This window comes from Astyanax mexicanus, chromosome 16 (genome assembly GCF_023375975.1).
Source record: "Astyanax mexicanus isolate ESR-SI-001 chromosome 16, AstMex3_surface, whole genome shotgun sequence".
NCBI classification, from domain to species: domain Eukaryota; kingdom Metazoa; phylum Chordata; class Actinopteri; order Characiformes; family Acestrorhamphidae; genus Astyanax; species Astyanax mexicanus.
In genome coordinates, this window is record NC_064423.1 from 18508672 (window position 1) to 18524766 (window position 16095).

The 16095-nt window shown below is 36.4% G+C and overlaps 1 protein-coding gene and 1 long non-coding RNA gene across 3 annotated transcripts in view; one reads left to right on the forward strand and one right to left on the reverse strand.

Annotated features, from left to right (window-relative positions):
* Positions 1-2365, forward strand: part of LOC103036428 (ephrin-A2) — a 147177-nt gene extending 144812 nt beyond the window's left edge. The window contains exon 4 of the mRNA XM_007240195.4: positions 281-2365. Within this exon, the coding sequence (XP_007240257.1) occupies positions 281-402 (122 nt within the window). The 3' untranslated portion in view covers positions 403-2365. The remainder of the gene's footprint in view (positions 1-280) is intronic.
* The window catches only part of LOC111192509 (uncharacterized), a 31912-nt gene that overhangs the window by 13359 nt on the left and 2458 nt on the right, over positions 1-16095 (reverse strand). The gene's annotated exons all lie outside the window — the stretch shown is intronic.

Genomic DNA, 16095 nt, shown 5'->3' on the forward strand with positions numbered 1-16095 from the left:
TTGATGCAAGTTGTTGCCTTGAAATTGCTAAGCAGTTCCTATAGTATCTCAGGTTGCTGGTTTGGGGTTGCTGTTTTGTGTTTGGCTTGCTGGGTAAACAAGAAGGGGTCCCTGACTGCACAACGTTTGACAACCCATGCTGTAAAGAACTGTTGTTTTATAAAAGAACATTTTTTAGACGTACAGATGTTCACATAAATTGAATTTAATTAAAATAATAATAATAGCAATCATAACGCTGATTAATATTTTGTGCATCTCTCTCTCCCTCTCTCTTTAGACGACTCTGTGTACGAGTCTCCAGAGCCGTTTCTGACGGACGACACCAACGACGGCCGTTCGCTGGCCCCCTGTGTCTCTCTGCTCCTGGTTATGCTCCTGCTGATGCTCAGCCCCTCCTAGCACAGCAGCCCACCCAGCGCAGCTCCAAACCCAGCCTAGCCTGAAGCTCACCGCCGCAGGACCCCCAACCCCCCCCCCCCCCCCCCAATACAGCGCCAGCTAGCCACCTACAGCTATTACCACCACACCACCAAGTCCATCTCTACACCGTCTGACCACCATCACCACTGAACTCCCATCTCCACCTCCACAGAACACACTTCATCATAAGGGTCAGCCTACGAGAAAAGACGATATTGCAACCCTTTGCTTTCCCATCATGCACCGATGTGTTTAACCCCTATCATCCTCCTCTGAGATTTCAGAGTGATTTCTGCTTGTTTCACACGTCTCTGAGCTCTTCTATCAGTGTGTTCTGAATACACGCCAGCTGTCTGAACCGCTGCTGTTCATTCTGTAGTTTGGTACATGTTCACATTTACTTTTTTCTCAAGACAAACTGTTTGTTTTTATTTTTTTCTGTTTTCGTTTTTAAAGTAGTGTGAGAGAATGTGTGTTTTTGCAAGGTAAGCATTTTTTCTGCCTTTCACTAAGAAATCCCCGACGCCATTTCTGGAAAAATAAAAAAAATCCATTAGTCTTTCAGAGTAGAAAATACTCTTTTTCTGTGAATCTGCCAAAGACACTAGTTTAACTTTTATATAGGGAAGGGGAGCGGAAAGCTTTGGCTTTGGTTCAAGATCACACGCAGCCAACAGGGCTTTGCCGGCACGGGAGGGGAAATGCGTCATGAAACGAAAGTGTAGAATTTTTTTATTACAATTTTTTTGTCATACAAATAAAAAGAAAAAGAATGTTGAGTAGATTCAAAAAAAAAAAAAAAAGTTACAAATGGCCTTTTTTCACTGGTGCTCAATCTGCAAACGAATCTGTCTGTCACAAAGCTACAGTGCCAAGTGGAAGGGGGGCATGCTGTGTTTGGTGAAGTGTGTATTTTGTGTATTTCAGGTCTTTTCTCTCGTCTCAAGACCTTTCTCTCTTTCTCTAGATCTCTCGCTTTCTCTTTCTATTAGTCTCTTTTTCTGTCCATTTCTTAAATGTGGTGTTTTTTCTATGTGACAAGCAGCTCCACATAGATCTCCTACAACTGCACTAAGCCCCCCACTCCCAGCCCACCCCACAGAAATTATTATTTTTTTTTTTCTTTTAATTTTGCTAAAGATGTGAGCAACAGGCCTGGAGAGCAAAGGCCACTGGACTCCGAACAAGCTGGTCACTGTGAAACTGGATGACCAAGGCTTTTTATTTTTATTATTTTGTCGCTTTGAAACGACTCCACTATGAGAGAGAAAAGAGCGCAAGCGGATGCCTCAAAACTCTAATTGTGTGGGGGGTTATGGGGTTACGAATTCAAGTAGCACTATCGCTTCAATGGACGCTTTCATTATGGAAAACAAGAAGAAGAGAAAAAATAAAAGGCGGGATTATGCGTGTGGTTGAATTATTGTGACTGTACAAAAAAAATGTTATTAAAAAAAAAATGATTTCGGGGAGAGCCGACGTCAAAAATCGGAAAGATTGAAAAATGAATGACGTCTTTTTGTTAGTTGGAACTTTTATATTTTACTTTATTCCATGTTATTTTTTACTTTAATTTTCAAAAAAAAATAAATAAAAAAAGCAGTGGACATTATTCATATGTGATATGAAATTATAATGTAGACCCTCAATTTACTAGAGCAATGATGGTACGAGTTCTGCAGTTGAACAAGTCTAGAGAAGTCAAGATGTTTGCTATTGTTGTTGTTTCCTGCTTGTATCACATTCTGGTACTTGTAGTCCTGTAATGATTTTTCCTCCTCATTTCCAGTACAAAAACCTTTCATGGTGTTCTTATCAGATCATTTTTATTTGGTAATCATGTGGAGAAAACTATTTGCGTTCCTGTTCAATGTTCCAATGTTTCGGAAGAGGAAAGCTACAGGAAAAAATGAAAATAAAGCTTTTTTTGTGTATCGCAGAATCTGTTCTTTTCTATAAAACAAATCTGAGTTATTCATCCCATGACTGCTTTACATTTCAGTGAGTGGAGGTTATACCAAGGCCAGTCAAGATAACATTTTGTGGACAATATCGTCCCAGAAATTATTTCAATAAATGACTCATTTTTTAGACCGTTTAAGTGCCACTGACATAATAATAGAATAGCATAACAAAGCAATTATTCCCTTTTACATTGTCTGTAAAAAATCTGAATTAAACATATACTGGGAAATATTTACTTTTTCTTTACATTGAAGTTTTGGTCTGCTATTGCATGACTGGCAAAAAAAACGTTCACTCATTCGTGAACAGACATACAAATTAACACATCACAGTTATCAAATATTATTGAGGTCATGTCGATTTTTTGTATGATAAGTTGTTAATGTAATTATCGTGACATGAATAGTTACACTACACCATGGGTCTAGAGTTTACAGTATGTCTTTAAGGACTGATATCCCACATTATTTCAAACTTTATTTATAAAGATTTTAAGTACCGTATTTTTCGGACTATAAGGCGCACTTAAAAACTTTTAATTTTCACAAAAATTGACAGTGCGTCTTATAATACGGTGCGCCTTTTGTATGGATTTTACTCGTCAGGTTGTAAGGAGCAGTAAACACACACTCCGTGCAGCGTTATAGAGAGTTTCAGTGCTATACAGAGTCCAGAGCCGTGCAGCTCCGAGGCTGAGCAGCAATAGCATTAGCTAGATGCTAACCGCTAAGCTAGCTAGCTTATTCACTGAGATCAGTATTATCTAAATTTTACTCGTCAGGTTGTAAGGAGCAGTAAACACACACTCCGTGCAGCGTTATACAGAGTTTCAGTGCTATACAGAGTCCAGAGCTGTGCAGCTCCGAGGCTGGAGCAGCAAATAGCATTAGCTAGCTTATTCACTGTTCAGAGATCAGTATTATCTAAATTTTACCCGTCAGGTGTAAGGAGCAGTAAACACACACTCCGTGCAGAGCCGTGCCGCTCCGAGGCTGGAGCAGCAATAACATTAGCTAGATGCTAACCGCTTAGCTAGCTAGCTTTTTCACTGTTCAGAGATCAGTATTTTCTAAATTTAGCACTTTTAATACTGCTGGAGCAGTATTATTAGAGTTAGATGCTAATCGCTAAGCGTTCACCGTTCAGAGGTGAGTTATCGGCCTGTAAGTCTGTGCTGCTTTGCCTGGCTAGCATTAGCTAGATGCTAAGCGCTAACTCTCTCAGAGGTGAGTTTTATCAGCCTGTAATCTGCTTGTTTACAGTGTTAAAACAAGCTACGGGGGACGAATCGCTAGCTAATATCTCACTGTCTTACCAGAACACGCAGGATTACTCAGTGTAACGCTGTCGTTTAAGTTTGGGTTAACTTTACTAGTTTAGGTGACTAGCTAGCGTGCTAGCGGATAGCTATGCTAACGCTGGTGCAGCAAGCCTTAGTGGACATCTGGAAATCTAAGCTTACTGTAAATAAACTGAAGCACGTTACTCACCCAAATAAACAGTTTTCAGGAGAGGAATCTGTGTAGATTAATATCCAGCACTCGTTTGACTTTGAAAGAGCTAGATTTGTATACTGAGACACTCCACCGGCAAGCGACCACCCCCGGTGGGGGAAGGGAAACATGGCGCCACCCCTGTTCACTTTGATATAGGCACCCTTTCTAGTGTCACTTAACGCGCCTTATAATGCGATGCGCCCTATGTATGGAAAAATAGCAGAAAATAGGCGTTCTTTGATAGTGCGTCTTATAATACGGTGCGCCTTATAGTCCGAAAAATACGGTAGCAGTTCATTGCCAATCTTTATTCCTATTATTTAATTATTGTGTATTTAAGTATGATTTTTAGTTCTTACACAGAAACAAAAAAAAGCCATTTATTCATGTTTTATTTGTAGAGCGATAAAATACTATTGTATATTTTACATTTATTTTCAAGTGAGTCAAAACCATGCAAGCACAATAAAGCTTGTATGAAACTAATATTTTGTAATATAGTAAGCAGCATTACCAGCAGCTTTTTTTTATATTAAACGTTATGCAAAAGTAACCTCTATATTTCAGTTAGTGAAAGGTAAAAAAGCTAAATCTGAAATCACTGATCCAGAAGCACATATGTTTATCTACTGAGCTCCTCTGAGTTCGACATGTAAATATATATTCCTGAATATGCCATATTGAAAATCACATTTAAACAGTAATTTGATTCAGTAGTTTTCAAACTGTGGTGCATGTACCACTGGTGGTACACTAACTAGATGACCTCAAGAAAAAAAATCTGCTTGCAATAAAATATTAAATTGAAATCTATGAAGTTTCCACCTGTAATTTTCATAACATTACATTTGTTTGTGTTTAGTGTATATACGCCTACATTTCAAGCCTTGACTCTGAGAACTACAGTTTTATAATTATTAACATCAGATTCACTGACCCTACAGTAAAACCCTGTGGAACCCCACAATATAAGAAATATCAACAACAGTTCACAATAGTTTCTGCAGTATGATTAATAGCTAAACAAGGTAGTACAGTGCTATAGATCACTTGCTGTTTTCCTCAGTCTAAATCCTTTTAAAATGTATTAGTAGTGATACTGTATTAACCAGAAACAATCAAACAACTTACATACTGCAAAAGTGAGCAAGCTCCACACAACAGGTGAAGAACCTGAAGGTTAAAGATTACACATACAGCTCTGAAAAAAATGGAAATCACTTCAGTTTCTGAATCAATTTCTCTGATTTTGCTATTTATAGGTATATTTTTGAGTTAAATTAACATTGTTCTCGCAAATTCCAAATAAAAATATAGATATTCAGAGCATTTATTTGCAGAAAATGAAAAATTGCTCAAATAGCAAAAAAAGATGCAGAGCTTTTAAAGCTCAAATAATGCAAAGAAAACAAATTCATATTTATAAAGTTTTAAGAGTTTAGAAATCAATATTTGATGGAATAACCCTGGTTTTTAATTACAGTTTTCATACATCTTGGCATATTCACTTCCGCCAGTCTTACACACTGCTTTTGGATAACTTTGTCACTTCTGGTGCAAAAATTCAAGCAGTTCAGCTTGGTTTGATGGCTTGTGATCAACTATCTTCCTCTTCATTACATTCCAGAGGATTTCAAGTAAAAAAAAATTAAAAACCATAATTTTTAAGTGGTCTCATTTTTTTCCAGAGTTGTATATTTGATTTATATATAAAAAAAACAACTACCCACAGTCAACCAACTCTCTACTTACTGCATTTTCAGGTGTGGCAGCACCACAGGTATATTGTGTTTGCCCATATTTTCAGGGTCCAGGGATTATACTTGAAGTTCATTTTTTTCAGTTTTTAGTCTGTGAGGACTTTGGTGTGTTTTTTCCGTGTCTGTGCATGTTTCATACCAAAAATACATGGTAGGTAAGTTCCCCATAAGTTCATGCATGTGTGTAAGTAACCCTGAATTGGACTGGTGACCTGTCTGGGGTGTATTCCTGTCTTGCACACAGTGACTCTAAACCTACCCTGACCTGGAAGAAAAAGGTAAGAAGATGGATGGATGGATGGATGGATGGATGGATGAATGTTGCTTGGATAAAGGTTCCAACACAAATAATGTGATGTTAATTTGGCTTGATTATGCAGAACTACAGGATTACTACAGAATACATTTCTTAAAAAGTGGGTTGTGTTCACTTTTAAAATCAAGACAAACATGTAATGAGATCTGGGATGTCTACTTTTGCATATGACTGTGATTGACTGCTACTCTGACTTTTCCTGCTGTGTTTTAAGCCTCATTTTAAAAAGCAGCCAGAGTTAAAACACTCCTTATAACTTATAACATAGTGTGAATGTATGGAGCTAATCTGCTGTAGGCTAAATATGTAAACATACGTTTCATGTTTTACTGCTTAATTTTCACATAGGGATTTCAGAAATTGGAAAAGAATAGTATTTTTTAATAACTAGCAATGTTACAGTATATTAAAAAGTTTATTTTTGTCAAATGCATGAGCACTATTATTAAAAATAACTAATTATGTATGAAATAAATCTTCAAAAATCTCCAAAGGGGTAACTTTTTATAAAATATAGAGCCAAATTTTTAAGGCGGTAAAAATCGTAAAATAATTCTTTTGAAGCAGTTTACTTGAAAGTAAAGGCAAAAAGTAAAGACTGAAGCAAGGTTTGGTTCTGACCTCTATGATATTGCGGATTAATAAGTATCAGTAATTTAATCCCAGTTTTTTTTTTTTTTTTAAGCAGTATTTGATAAATGACCATCACTGGTCAGTCAATTGACGATCCAATTAAACAGCTTTAATATTCTAATATTTGAATGAAGATTTTAGGCAGAACCCGTCAGTCAGGAGGATAAGACGCATTTTAATCAAAGGAGACACCTTCAGTCCGAGGCGCACGACATCCACAGCCTTTCTCAAGGGAGTTAATCTAAGCCGTATCAATTCATACCTCGCTTTCCCCCCCCCAAATAAAAGCTTCCATGAAAGCTCCTGCTTTGATTCCGGACTTGAAAAACACTGCTGCCCATTTCTGACCATGTCTTATTAATGAGATCTAAAAGTGGCAGCAACTATACTGGAAAAACTCCCAGCTTCTGATACTGAACTTGAAAGAAGCAGCTTCTCTCTCTGTCTCTGAACGCGAACAGTTGACGGACACATGTGAGGCTAAACACAGGCGCACGGACATTTACACACATGCTGCACACACTCTCTCCCTCTCTCTCTCTGGTGTTTGGTTGTCCAGTGGGCAGGAAATGTGGGTGCCTGTGGACAGCCTTTATCCTGAATGATAACAGAGAGAGGGGATCTGAAAATGGGGGCTGATAGCTCTGAATGCTGTTTGTGTTCCATGCAGAGATGGTAACCACCAGGCTGGGGAGTCTGATATTGGAATGATAGAGTAATTGCAAAAGTGTATTTGGATTTTCCTTTCCTACAATTGTGGGTATTTTCTGTCCTCCTGTAGAAGTGGGACTAAAGAAAAGACAGAAAAGTTTAAAAGGTGTTGGTCTGAAATAACTTTCGGGTCTTACAGATTTGTTGCTCCCTCAGAATTGCTTTTTGCTTTCACAAATTGGCCAAATTTTCTTCACCCAAATTTATTTTTTTTGTTTACTTTCTGTTCACCCCTACACTGATATGCCAAAATGTTAAAACTTAAGGAGGATGTGTAGGAGCCTAAAGTTTTTAATGGATATAATGTATATCTGTTTTTTAGATTATTGAAAAGAATTTAATTTAGAAAGTAATTGTATAATAAATTACAATTAATTTTATTTGAACGATTTAAAGGATCCTCTGTTAATAGTTACAGTTTAAGTATTTAACATAGATAATTTATCTATAGCTGAGGAAAAAATTAAGAGGCCACTTCAGTTTCTGAATCAGTTTATCTGATTTTGCTATTTATAGGTATATGTTTGAGAAAAATGAACATTGTTGTTTTATTCTATAAACTACGGACAACATTTCTCCCAAAATCTTAAAGAAAATATTGTCATTTAGAACATTTATTTGCATAAATTGAGAAATGGCTGAAATAACAAAGAAATATGCAGAGCTATCAGACAACAAATAATGCAAGAAGAAAACAAGTTTATATTCATAAAGTTGTAGTAAAAAAAATCAATATTTGGGGGAATAACACTGGTTTTTAATTACAGTTCTCATGCTTCTTGGCATGTTTTCCATCACCAGTCTTACACACTGCTTTTGGATAACTTTATCCCACTCCTGCTGCAAACATTCAAGCAGTTCAGCTTGGTTAGATGGGGTGTGATCATCCATCCTCTTGATTATATTTCAGAGGTTTTCAATTTGGTAAAATCAAAGAAACTTTTTTTTTTTTTTAGTGGTTTAGTGTTGTATGTTAGAGCTGTATGTTGTTCAAAGCTAGATGCATAGAATAGAATGGTTGCCGTTGCTTGAAGTTGTTAATTAGACTCTCACATGAAAAAGAAGCTGTGGGAGGAGCCAAGATTTCAAAAGAGAAACAGGAGAGGAAGGAGAGAGTGTTAGTTTTGTGTGCATGACAAGGAAAGATGGAGCTGTAAAACCAAACAGTTTTTGACCCCTTTCTGTTAAGCTCCCTTTTGGTAAATTTTTGAAACAAGAAATCTGTAATAACCTGTTTTTTATATATTAGGTAAACTGTTCTACATTTAACTCAGTGGTTTTGTGGATTGTTTGTTGTGTTCTTTTTAAAATTCAACCAAGGGGAGTGGGTTAAAGCATCAAGCTAAAGCTTATTCATACATAGAACCTATAGGATGTAGTATGCCTCTTTTTACGCAAGTTAGAATAGGCCTATCTACTATCTATACCAAACATTAACAAACTAATAAGGATCTCTGAGGTTCTCAATCAAAATCACCAAAAATCCAGAAACACACATACCACACACATCCTTATACACAGTAAGCTAGACTACAAATATTCAACTCTGGAAAAAAAAAATGAGACCACTTAAAAATTATGATTTAAAAAATATATATATTTGAAATCCCCTGGAATATAATCAAGAGGAAGATGGATGATCACAAGCCATCAAACCAAGTGGCATGAAGTTATCCAAAAGCAATGTGTAAGACTGGTGGAGGAAAACATGCAAAGTTGCATGAAAACTGTGATTAAAAACCAGGGTTATTCCACCTAATATTGATTTCTGAACTCAACTTAAACTTTATAAATATGAACTTGTTTTCTTTATATTATTTGAAGTGTGAAAGCTCTGCATCTTTTTTTGTTCTTTCAATCATTTTGCATTTTCTGCAAATAAATGCTCTAAATGACAATATTTTTATTTGGAATTTGTTGTTCGTAGTTCATAGAATAAAACATTGACGTTCATTTTACTCAAACATATATCTTTAAGTAGCAAAATCAGAGAAACTGATTTAGAAATAAAGTGGTCTCTTTTTCACAATTTTTTTCAGATCTGTATGAGAGACTAATGAAACATCCCATTCAACTGCCACCCACTAATAGGAATTACTCAAATACGGTACTGGCCAGTGTTCAGACTCATCTCACAAAATTACACCTCTCAACTTATAGAGGTGCGGACGTTCCCAAGCCCAAGTCCATTGAGATAACAGTTCATGATCAATTTTAATACTGCTACTCCACCAATGCTGGTATGACAATGTGTATAGTTAACTTATTTTAATCAATTAGTTACAAATCAATTAATAGATATAGATCTATATATTTTTGGAATTATACCTTCTTGACTACATAATAATAGAGAGACTATAATTAAAGCCTTCACAGCTTACTTTCTAATTAATTCCTTATATTAGATGATTCATGGCCACAGTTAGTAACTTGCCCTGCCTTCATCTGCCCTCATAGTCAAGTCCATTGACACCAAGCCAGCAAGTCCATTGAGCAGATGTGGTTGGTTTATTATGAGGAGAGGAAAGTGAGAGGCTACTCTGAGAAACGCGAAAACAAAACCGCTCTCGGAGCCCGTAGTGAAGTGCCACTCCACCTCAACAAGTGTCGGAGCGTTTAGAAGATCAGATATGAACTGATTGGTATTCCTGCCTTCTCCTTCACCCTCTCTCGTTTTTGGACGGCAGTGCCAGTGCTCCTGTAGAGCTCTCTCGCACTGCCACTCCACTGTCCCCTCGTGAGATAACAAAGCTCAGCTTGACCTTTCCGCAATCAAAAGCCCAACAGCTGAGGCCCCATCAATGTCCCAGTGTGGGGCTCCTGTTCTCCGGCTGCCTTGCACCCGAGATTGCACCCCAGGCGGCGCCTAACAAGATAAAGCAGGGCTGCTATCATGGCTCACTCTTAACAAATTACCACCAGCAATCTCGTGGCTGTGACGCCCGGACCTGCTGAGTGCCAGCACATACGCTACATCGACGGCCATAGTAATACCCTGCTTTACAAAAAACAGCCCAACACCCAACCATTCCCTCTCTCTCAGTCTTAATGTAACAGTGAGATTAGCAGAGGATTAACTACTAAAATAATTTAGAAACACGATATAAATAAACTGAAATAGTGCATTTTCTTTACTTGTAGACTGAAGTCTACAAGTCGATCAAAATTATGTCATGGTCTTGAGCCTCGAAGTCAAAAAGATGATCAACGATCCCTCCCTCTGCAAGCACGCGCATGCTACGCAAATGGCGTAGCACAGTTGTGTGTTACAGATCACTTATCAAGCCCACCTTTTACAATAAGAAATTGTAAATTTGATCAATCAAACCAATAACTGACCATAGATTAATCTAAAACTGGCATAGGCCTCTCTGCTTTAAAAAAAGAAAATCGAGATCGTGACCCTAAACTCAGAAATAAAATCGAATCGAGGATTCATAGAATCGTGACACACCTAGTATAAATAAGACACTGCTGAATGCCTGCTGTTTAAGATTATAAACACAATTCTGTGCTATCTGCTCCTAGCCTCAGCAGAAATCACAGTGATTTTATAATGAACTCCACCCTTATTTCTTTCTTTCTCACTATTCACAATGTTCTAGAATGTTCTGCACCCTATTCACTATTCTACTCATCTAGAATATCTCCTCCCCATCCATACTGTTCTAGAATATTCTCACCAGTATTCAGTATACTGGAATGTCTACTCACTATTAACAAAGTTCTAGAATATTCTCACCAGTATTCCCACTGTTCTAGAATATCCCCTCCACATCCACTGTTCTAGAATATTATCCCCAGTATTCCCACTTTTCTAGAATATCCCCTCCATATCCACGGTTCTAGAATACCTCCCTCCCATCGTCACTGTCCTAGATTATTATCCCCAGTATTCAGTATACTGGAATGTTCTACTCACTATTAACAAAGTTCTAGAATATCCTCCCCAGTATTCCCACTGTTCTAGAATATCCCCTCCACTATGGAGGACCAAAACTGCCAAAATAAAAAAAATTAAAAAAAATGTATGTAATTCACTCAATAAAAGTAATATGGTGACTAAAATGGTAAAGAATTATTCAAAATTTTATATCAAAATAAATACATATACATAAAAATAAATATCATAATAAATTGTTATTTATGGGTTTTTCAATTAACATTGTTCATTTTTTCTAAATTTGTTTTTTATTTACATAACTTTTTATTTCTGCATTAATTTTTTTTCGTTCTTTTATTTCTGTATTTATTTATTTCTCAATGTATTTATTTCTGTATACATTTATTTTCCAATTTATTTATTTCTGTTTTTCCTTGTCCTTATATGATAATGAAGGGGCTGTCCAGCAATGATGTCACGGTGTCTCAGCATTCCTATTAGTTGATCGATGTCAGATACCATATATCGATTGTACAGGTTTGCCCATTTGGCGGTTACTTTGGTAACGTGGGAGATTATATAATAAAGATAATTTAGATCGTAATACAGACTATAATCCATTTCTTTGAGGAGAGCAGCTGCTTCTCTGAGCAGATCCAATACTGAACTTCACCCCGACATTTTTTTGTATATTTATTTTTATATTAATTATATTTATTCTTTAGCATTTTTATCACCATATTACTTTTATTGAGTGATTTACTTCCGTTTTTATTTATTTATTTATTTTTAATTTTGGCAGTTTTGGTCCTCCATACTCCACATCCACTGTTCTAGAATATCCTCACCAGTATTAACACTGTTCTAGAATATCCCCTCCACATTCACTGTTCTAGAATATATCCCTCCCATTCATACTGTTCTAGTATATTCTCCTCACTATTCAGTGTTATAGAATGTTCTTACAATTCACACGATTCTAGAATGTTCTACTTACTATTCGCACTTTTCTAGAATATTATCACCAGTATTCACACTGTTCTAGAATGTCCCCCTCCCATCCACTTTGTTCTAGAATATTCTCACCAGTATTCACACTGTTCTAGAATATTTCCCTTCCCATCTGCACTGTTCAAGAATATGCCTATACACGTTGTTCTAGAGTATTCTCCTCACTGTTCAGTGTTATATAATGTTTTACTCACTATTCACAATGTTCTAAAATATCCACACCAGTATTCACACTGTTCTAAAATATTCATTTTCTCATCCAGACTGTTTTAGAATATTCTCTTGACGCTGCTGGTTGTGGTTGCCTCCTGTTTGAAACCAGAACAATTAAAAAAACTAAAATGTCTGTAGGAGCTTTAGGAAAAAATCTTTATTTGATACAGGCTATTATTTGGAACTTCGTTCCAGATTCTGAAGAAGCAAATTTTAGACTATACATTTCTCACAATAACCTATACTATGTTTAGGATAAGAGGAATTTCAATTTAAAAGAAATTATTCTTTTACCTTCATAAATAACTAAAAAACATAAAAGTCATATCTAAATAGGAAAATACTTTACCAATGTTTAGTCTTTTACAATGTTTACACCTTCCTTTAAATACATCTCCTTTAAATAAATGAATTTAACACAATTTGTTTAATCACAAAAGATTTATAAGCTTTTTTTTAGATTTCACAGTTTATAACTACAGTTTACATGATATTTAAACATAAATTCATTAAAAAAAAAAACTTTGTTTAGCTACAATGTACAGTCATTTAGAACAGTGACTTGTTAACCAGCACAATATGTGTAAACCTAAAAGACAGACTGAGCTGCTGGAATCTACATCCCAAAAAACAGGTCATGGTGGACGGACCTGTCAGGGGCCCAGAAGGTAAAGCTGCTCTGCAGCTGAGCTTAAGGGGAAAGTACTATCTGCTTCTAGAAAATGCACAAATGTGTATTTTGCACCCTTCTTTTCTCTCTTAGAAAGATAACCCACCATTCAAAGATCTAAAATATTCTCCCCGATATTCACACTAGTCTACAGTACCTAGTCCTCATCCACACCTTCTAGAATATTTTCTTCATTTTTCACATGGTTGTAGAATGTCTTAGAACAATGGGAATACTGGGAGCTTACACTGTTCTATAATGTTCTCCCCTTTGTTAACACTGTTCTAGAATGTACTCACTATTCGCAGTTTTTGAATGTCCTCCTCACTATTCAAACTGTTCTAGGATGTCCTCCCCAGCACTAACCCTGATCAAGAATGTTCTCCCTAGGTTTCACACTGCTAAGAAATAAGAAAAATTAAGAAAAAAGTTAATTTGCAAAAACAGATAAAGGTGAGTTGAAAAAAAAATTGCAAATAAACTCTTCATATACAGTTCTGGAAAAAAATTAAAGACCACGTATAAATGATGACTTCTTGCACCAGGAGTGGCATTAAGTTATACAAAAGCAGTGTTTAAGACTGGTGGAGGAGAACATGCCAAGATGCATGAAAACTGTTATTAAAAACCAGGGTTATTCCACCAAATATTGAGTTCTGAACTTTTAAAACTTTATGAATATGAACTTGTTTTCTTTGCATTATTTAAGGATCTGAAAGCTCTGCATCGTTTTTGTTATTTCAGCCAATTCTTATTTTCTGTAAATAAATGCTCTAAATGACAATATTATTACTTGGAATTTGGGAGAAATATTGTCCATAGTTTATGGAATAAAACAACAATGATCATTTTACAAATACCTATAAATACCAAAATCAGAGAAACTGATTCAGAAACTGATTTTTTTTCCAGAGCTTTATGTTTTAAACATTGCATGATTTCTTAAGCATGTCAAAAAGCAAACTCCCCATAAAAGAAAACTGTATAAAATATACAAATGTACTTTGGTAAATTCCTCTCTATTTGTAATAATACGTTCAACCAGAGTAAATCTTGAAATAAGGAAAAAAGGCATGGTATATTAATATTGACCCACAAAAGGATACAATGCCTTCTGTTGTCAGGTCGTATAGGCCCTCATAGACTTGTTTAGTACAACTTTTAAGTAGGCTGTTTAAAACGTTTTAATGTGATTTTATGCTTTTAAGAATTTAAAATACATTTTCTTCAGAACTCAGATCTGCTAACATCTTCATCTAAACACTCAATCTTCGACAGTTTCAGTGCACCGTGCTGGCCTTCTTAGTTCCCTTCGTTTAGCAATATTTTAGCATAATTAACAGGAGCAAAACAATCTGCCAATTGGTTCTGCATTCGAGCAGCTAATGCTTGTTCACTGGAGATATCAGTCTTTAAACTCTTTCTCTCTCTCTCTCTCAAGCACAAGGGTGAAAGGCTGGCTTTCTTTATTAATGAGAACCATCTGTGCTGTGGAGGGAAAGAGAAAGTTGGGGAGGGAGGGAGAAAGAGAGAGAGAGTTAAAGGGGGGAAATGAGGAGGAATAGAGTGAGTGAATAGTAAGTGAACGTGTGAGTGAGTAAGATGATGTGGGAAGGCGCACTCACAGGCCATCTTACAATATACATAATAACTTTTTTTTTTTATCAAACAATTGAAATAATCAGTACAAAGCATTGCTTCTTTTTGTTTTTGACAAGGTTTCAGAATTTGGCCTGAGGCATGTCACCAACTGCAAAACTGTCAGCTGAATCAAATTTCCAAGCTTCATAAATTATTCTTCTCTGACTCTCCTAACCTCATGCTAACATATCAAATATGTTATCCTCACGAAGAATCTCTTAAGATCTGAACATGAAAATTATAATTGCACAGTAAAGTAGTCGTTCTAGAGTCTGTTGTGGCCCTAACCAAAATTGCACAGGGCATCCACCATCCAGAGTTCAACACTATTATGTTACAAATGTGACACAAACAGTTTTCATATAATGAAAATATAATGGGCATAGCCACTACAACGATATGAAAAGATCTGAAGAAAAAAAAGTCATAATTGGTATACTACGTAACAGATGTAGAACAGGTAGACAAAGGAAACCCACTGCAGTTAATGACAAAAACATTGTGAGTGCTGTAAAACAACTGACATCAGTAACAACCATTAGAGGGCAGGAGTGAAGGTATCACATCATCTGTTTGCTGAAGACTTCATAAACAAACGTACAGAGGCTTTAACAGAAGATGAAAACCACTAATTAGCAAGAACAACAGGAAGGCCAGGCTGGAATTAGTAAAAAGACAAACCTATGACTGTTATTTTTTGGAAAAATTATAGAGGAAGAATCTGCTCATGACCCCAAACATACCAGCTCATCTGTGGAACACAGTGACTGTACTTTCACTGCTTGCATGTCATCTTCTGGGATGGGTTTATTAAACTTAACTGATGTACAATAAACTCAGAAGTCTACAGAAATATTCTGTATGTCAATCTGATGAAAGATGCAATCAAACTGATTGGGAGATCATTTATAACACAGCTAGGTAATGCCTTAAAACACACTGCCAAATCTACGAAAGAAGTTAATCGGGGGCAACAAGTGAAAGGTTTTAGACTGACCTACTTCAATCTTATAGAGCAACGGTCACTAATAGGCGGACCGCAGTCTGGGTCCGGACAACGTCTGGACAACCGATAAACCACGGAGAATGATTTAATTCTGCGCAGAGCCACACAGGCAGTGAGAAGTGGGAGAATAAAGCGAGAAAAGCTAATACAGATGGTGCGCACCAGAAAAAGAAATTAAAATACTACCTTTATAAAACATACTAACAGTGCTGTAACCAACAGTGTTACTTGGAGGAATTAAAGAGAAACAACCAAGACAAGAGTGCAAAATATTCCACTTTACTCCACCTGATCAGAACTCTTTAGCAAGAAAAAAAAACTCCCGAGCTCGCAGGCGCTCTCTCTTTGCTCCCAAAACAACCCTACC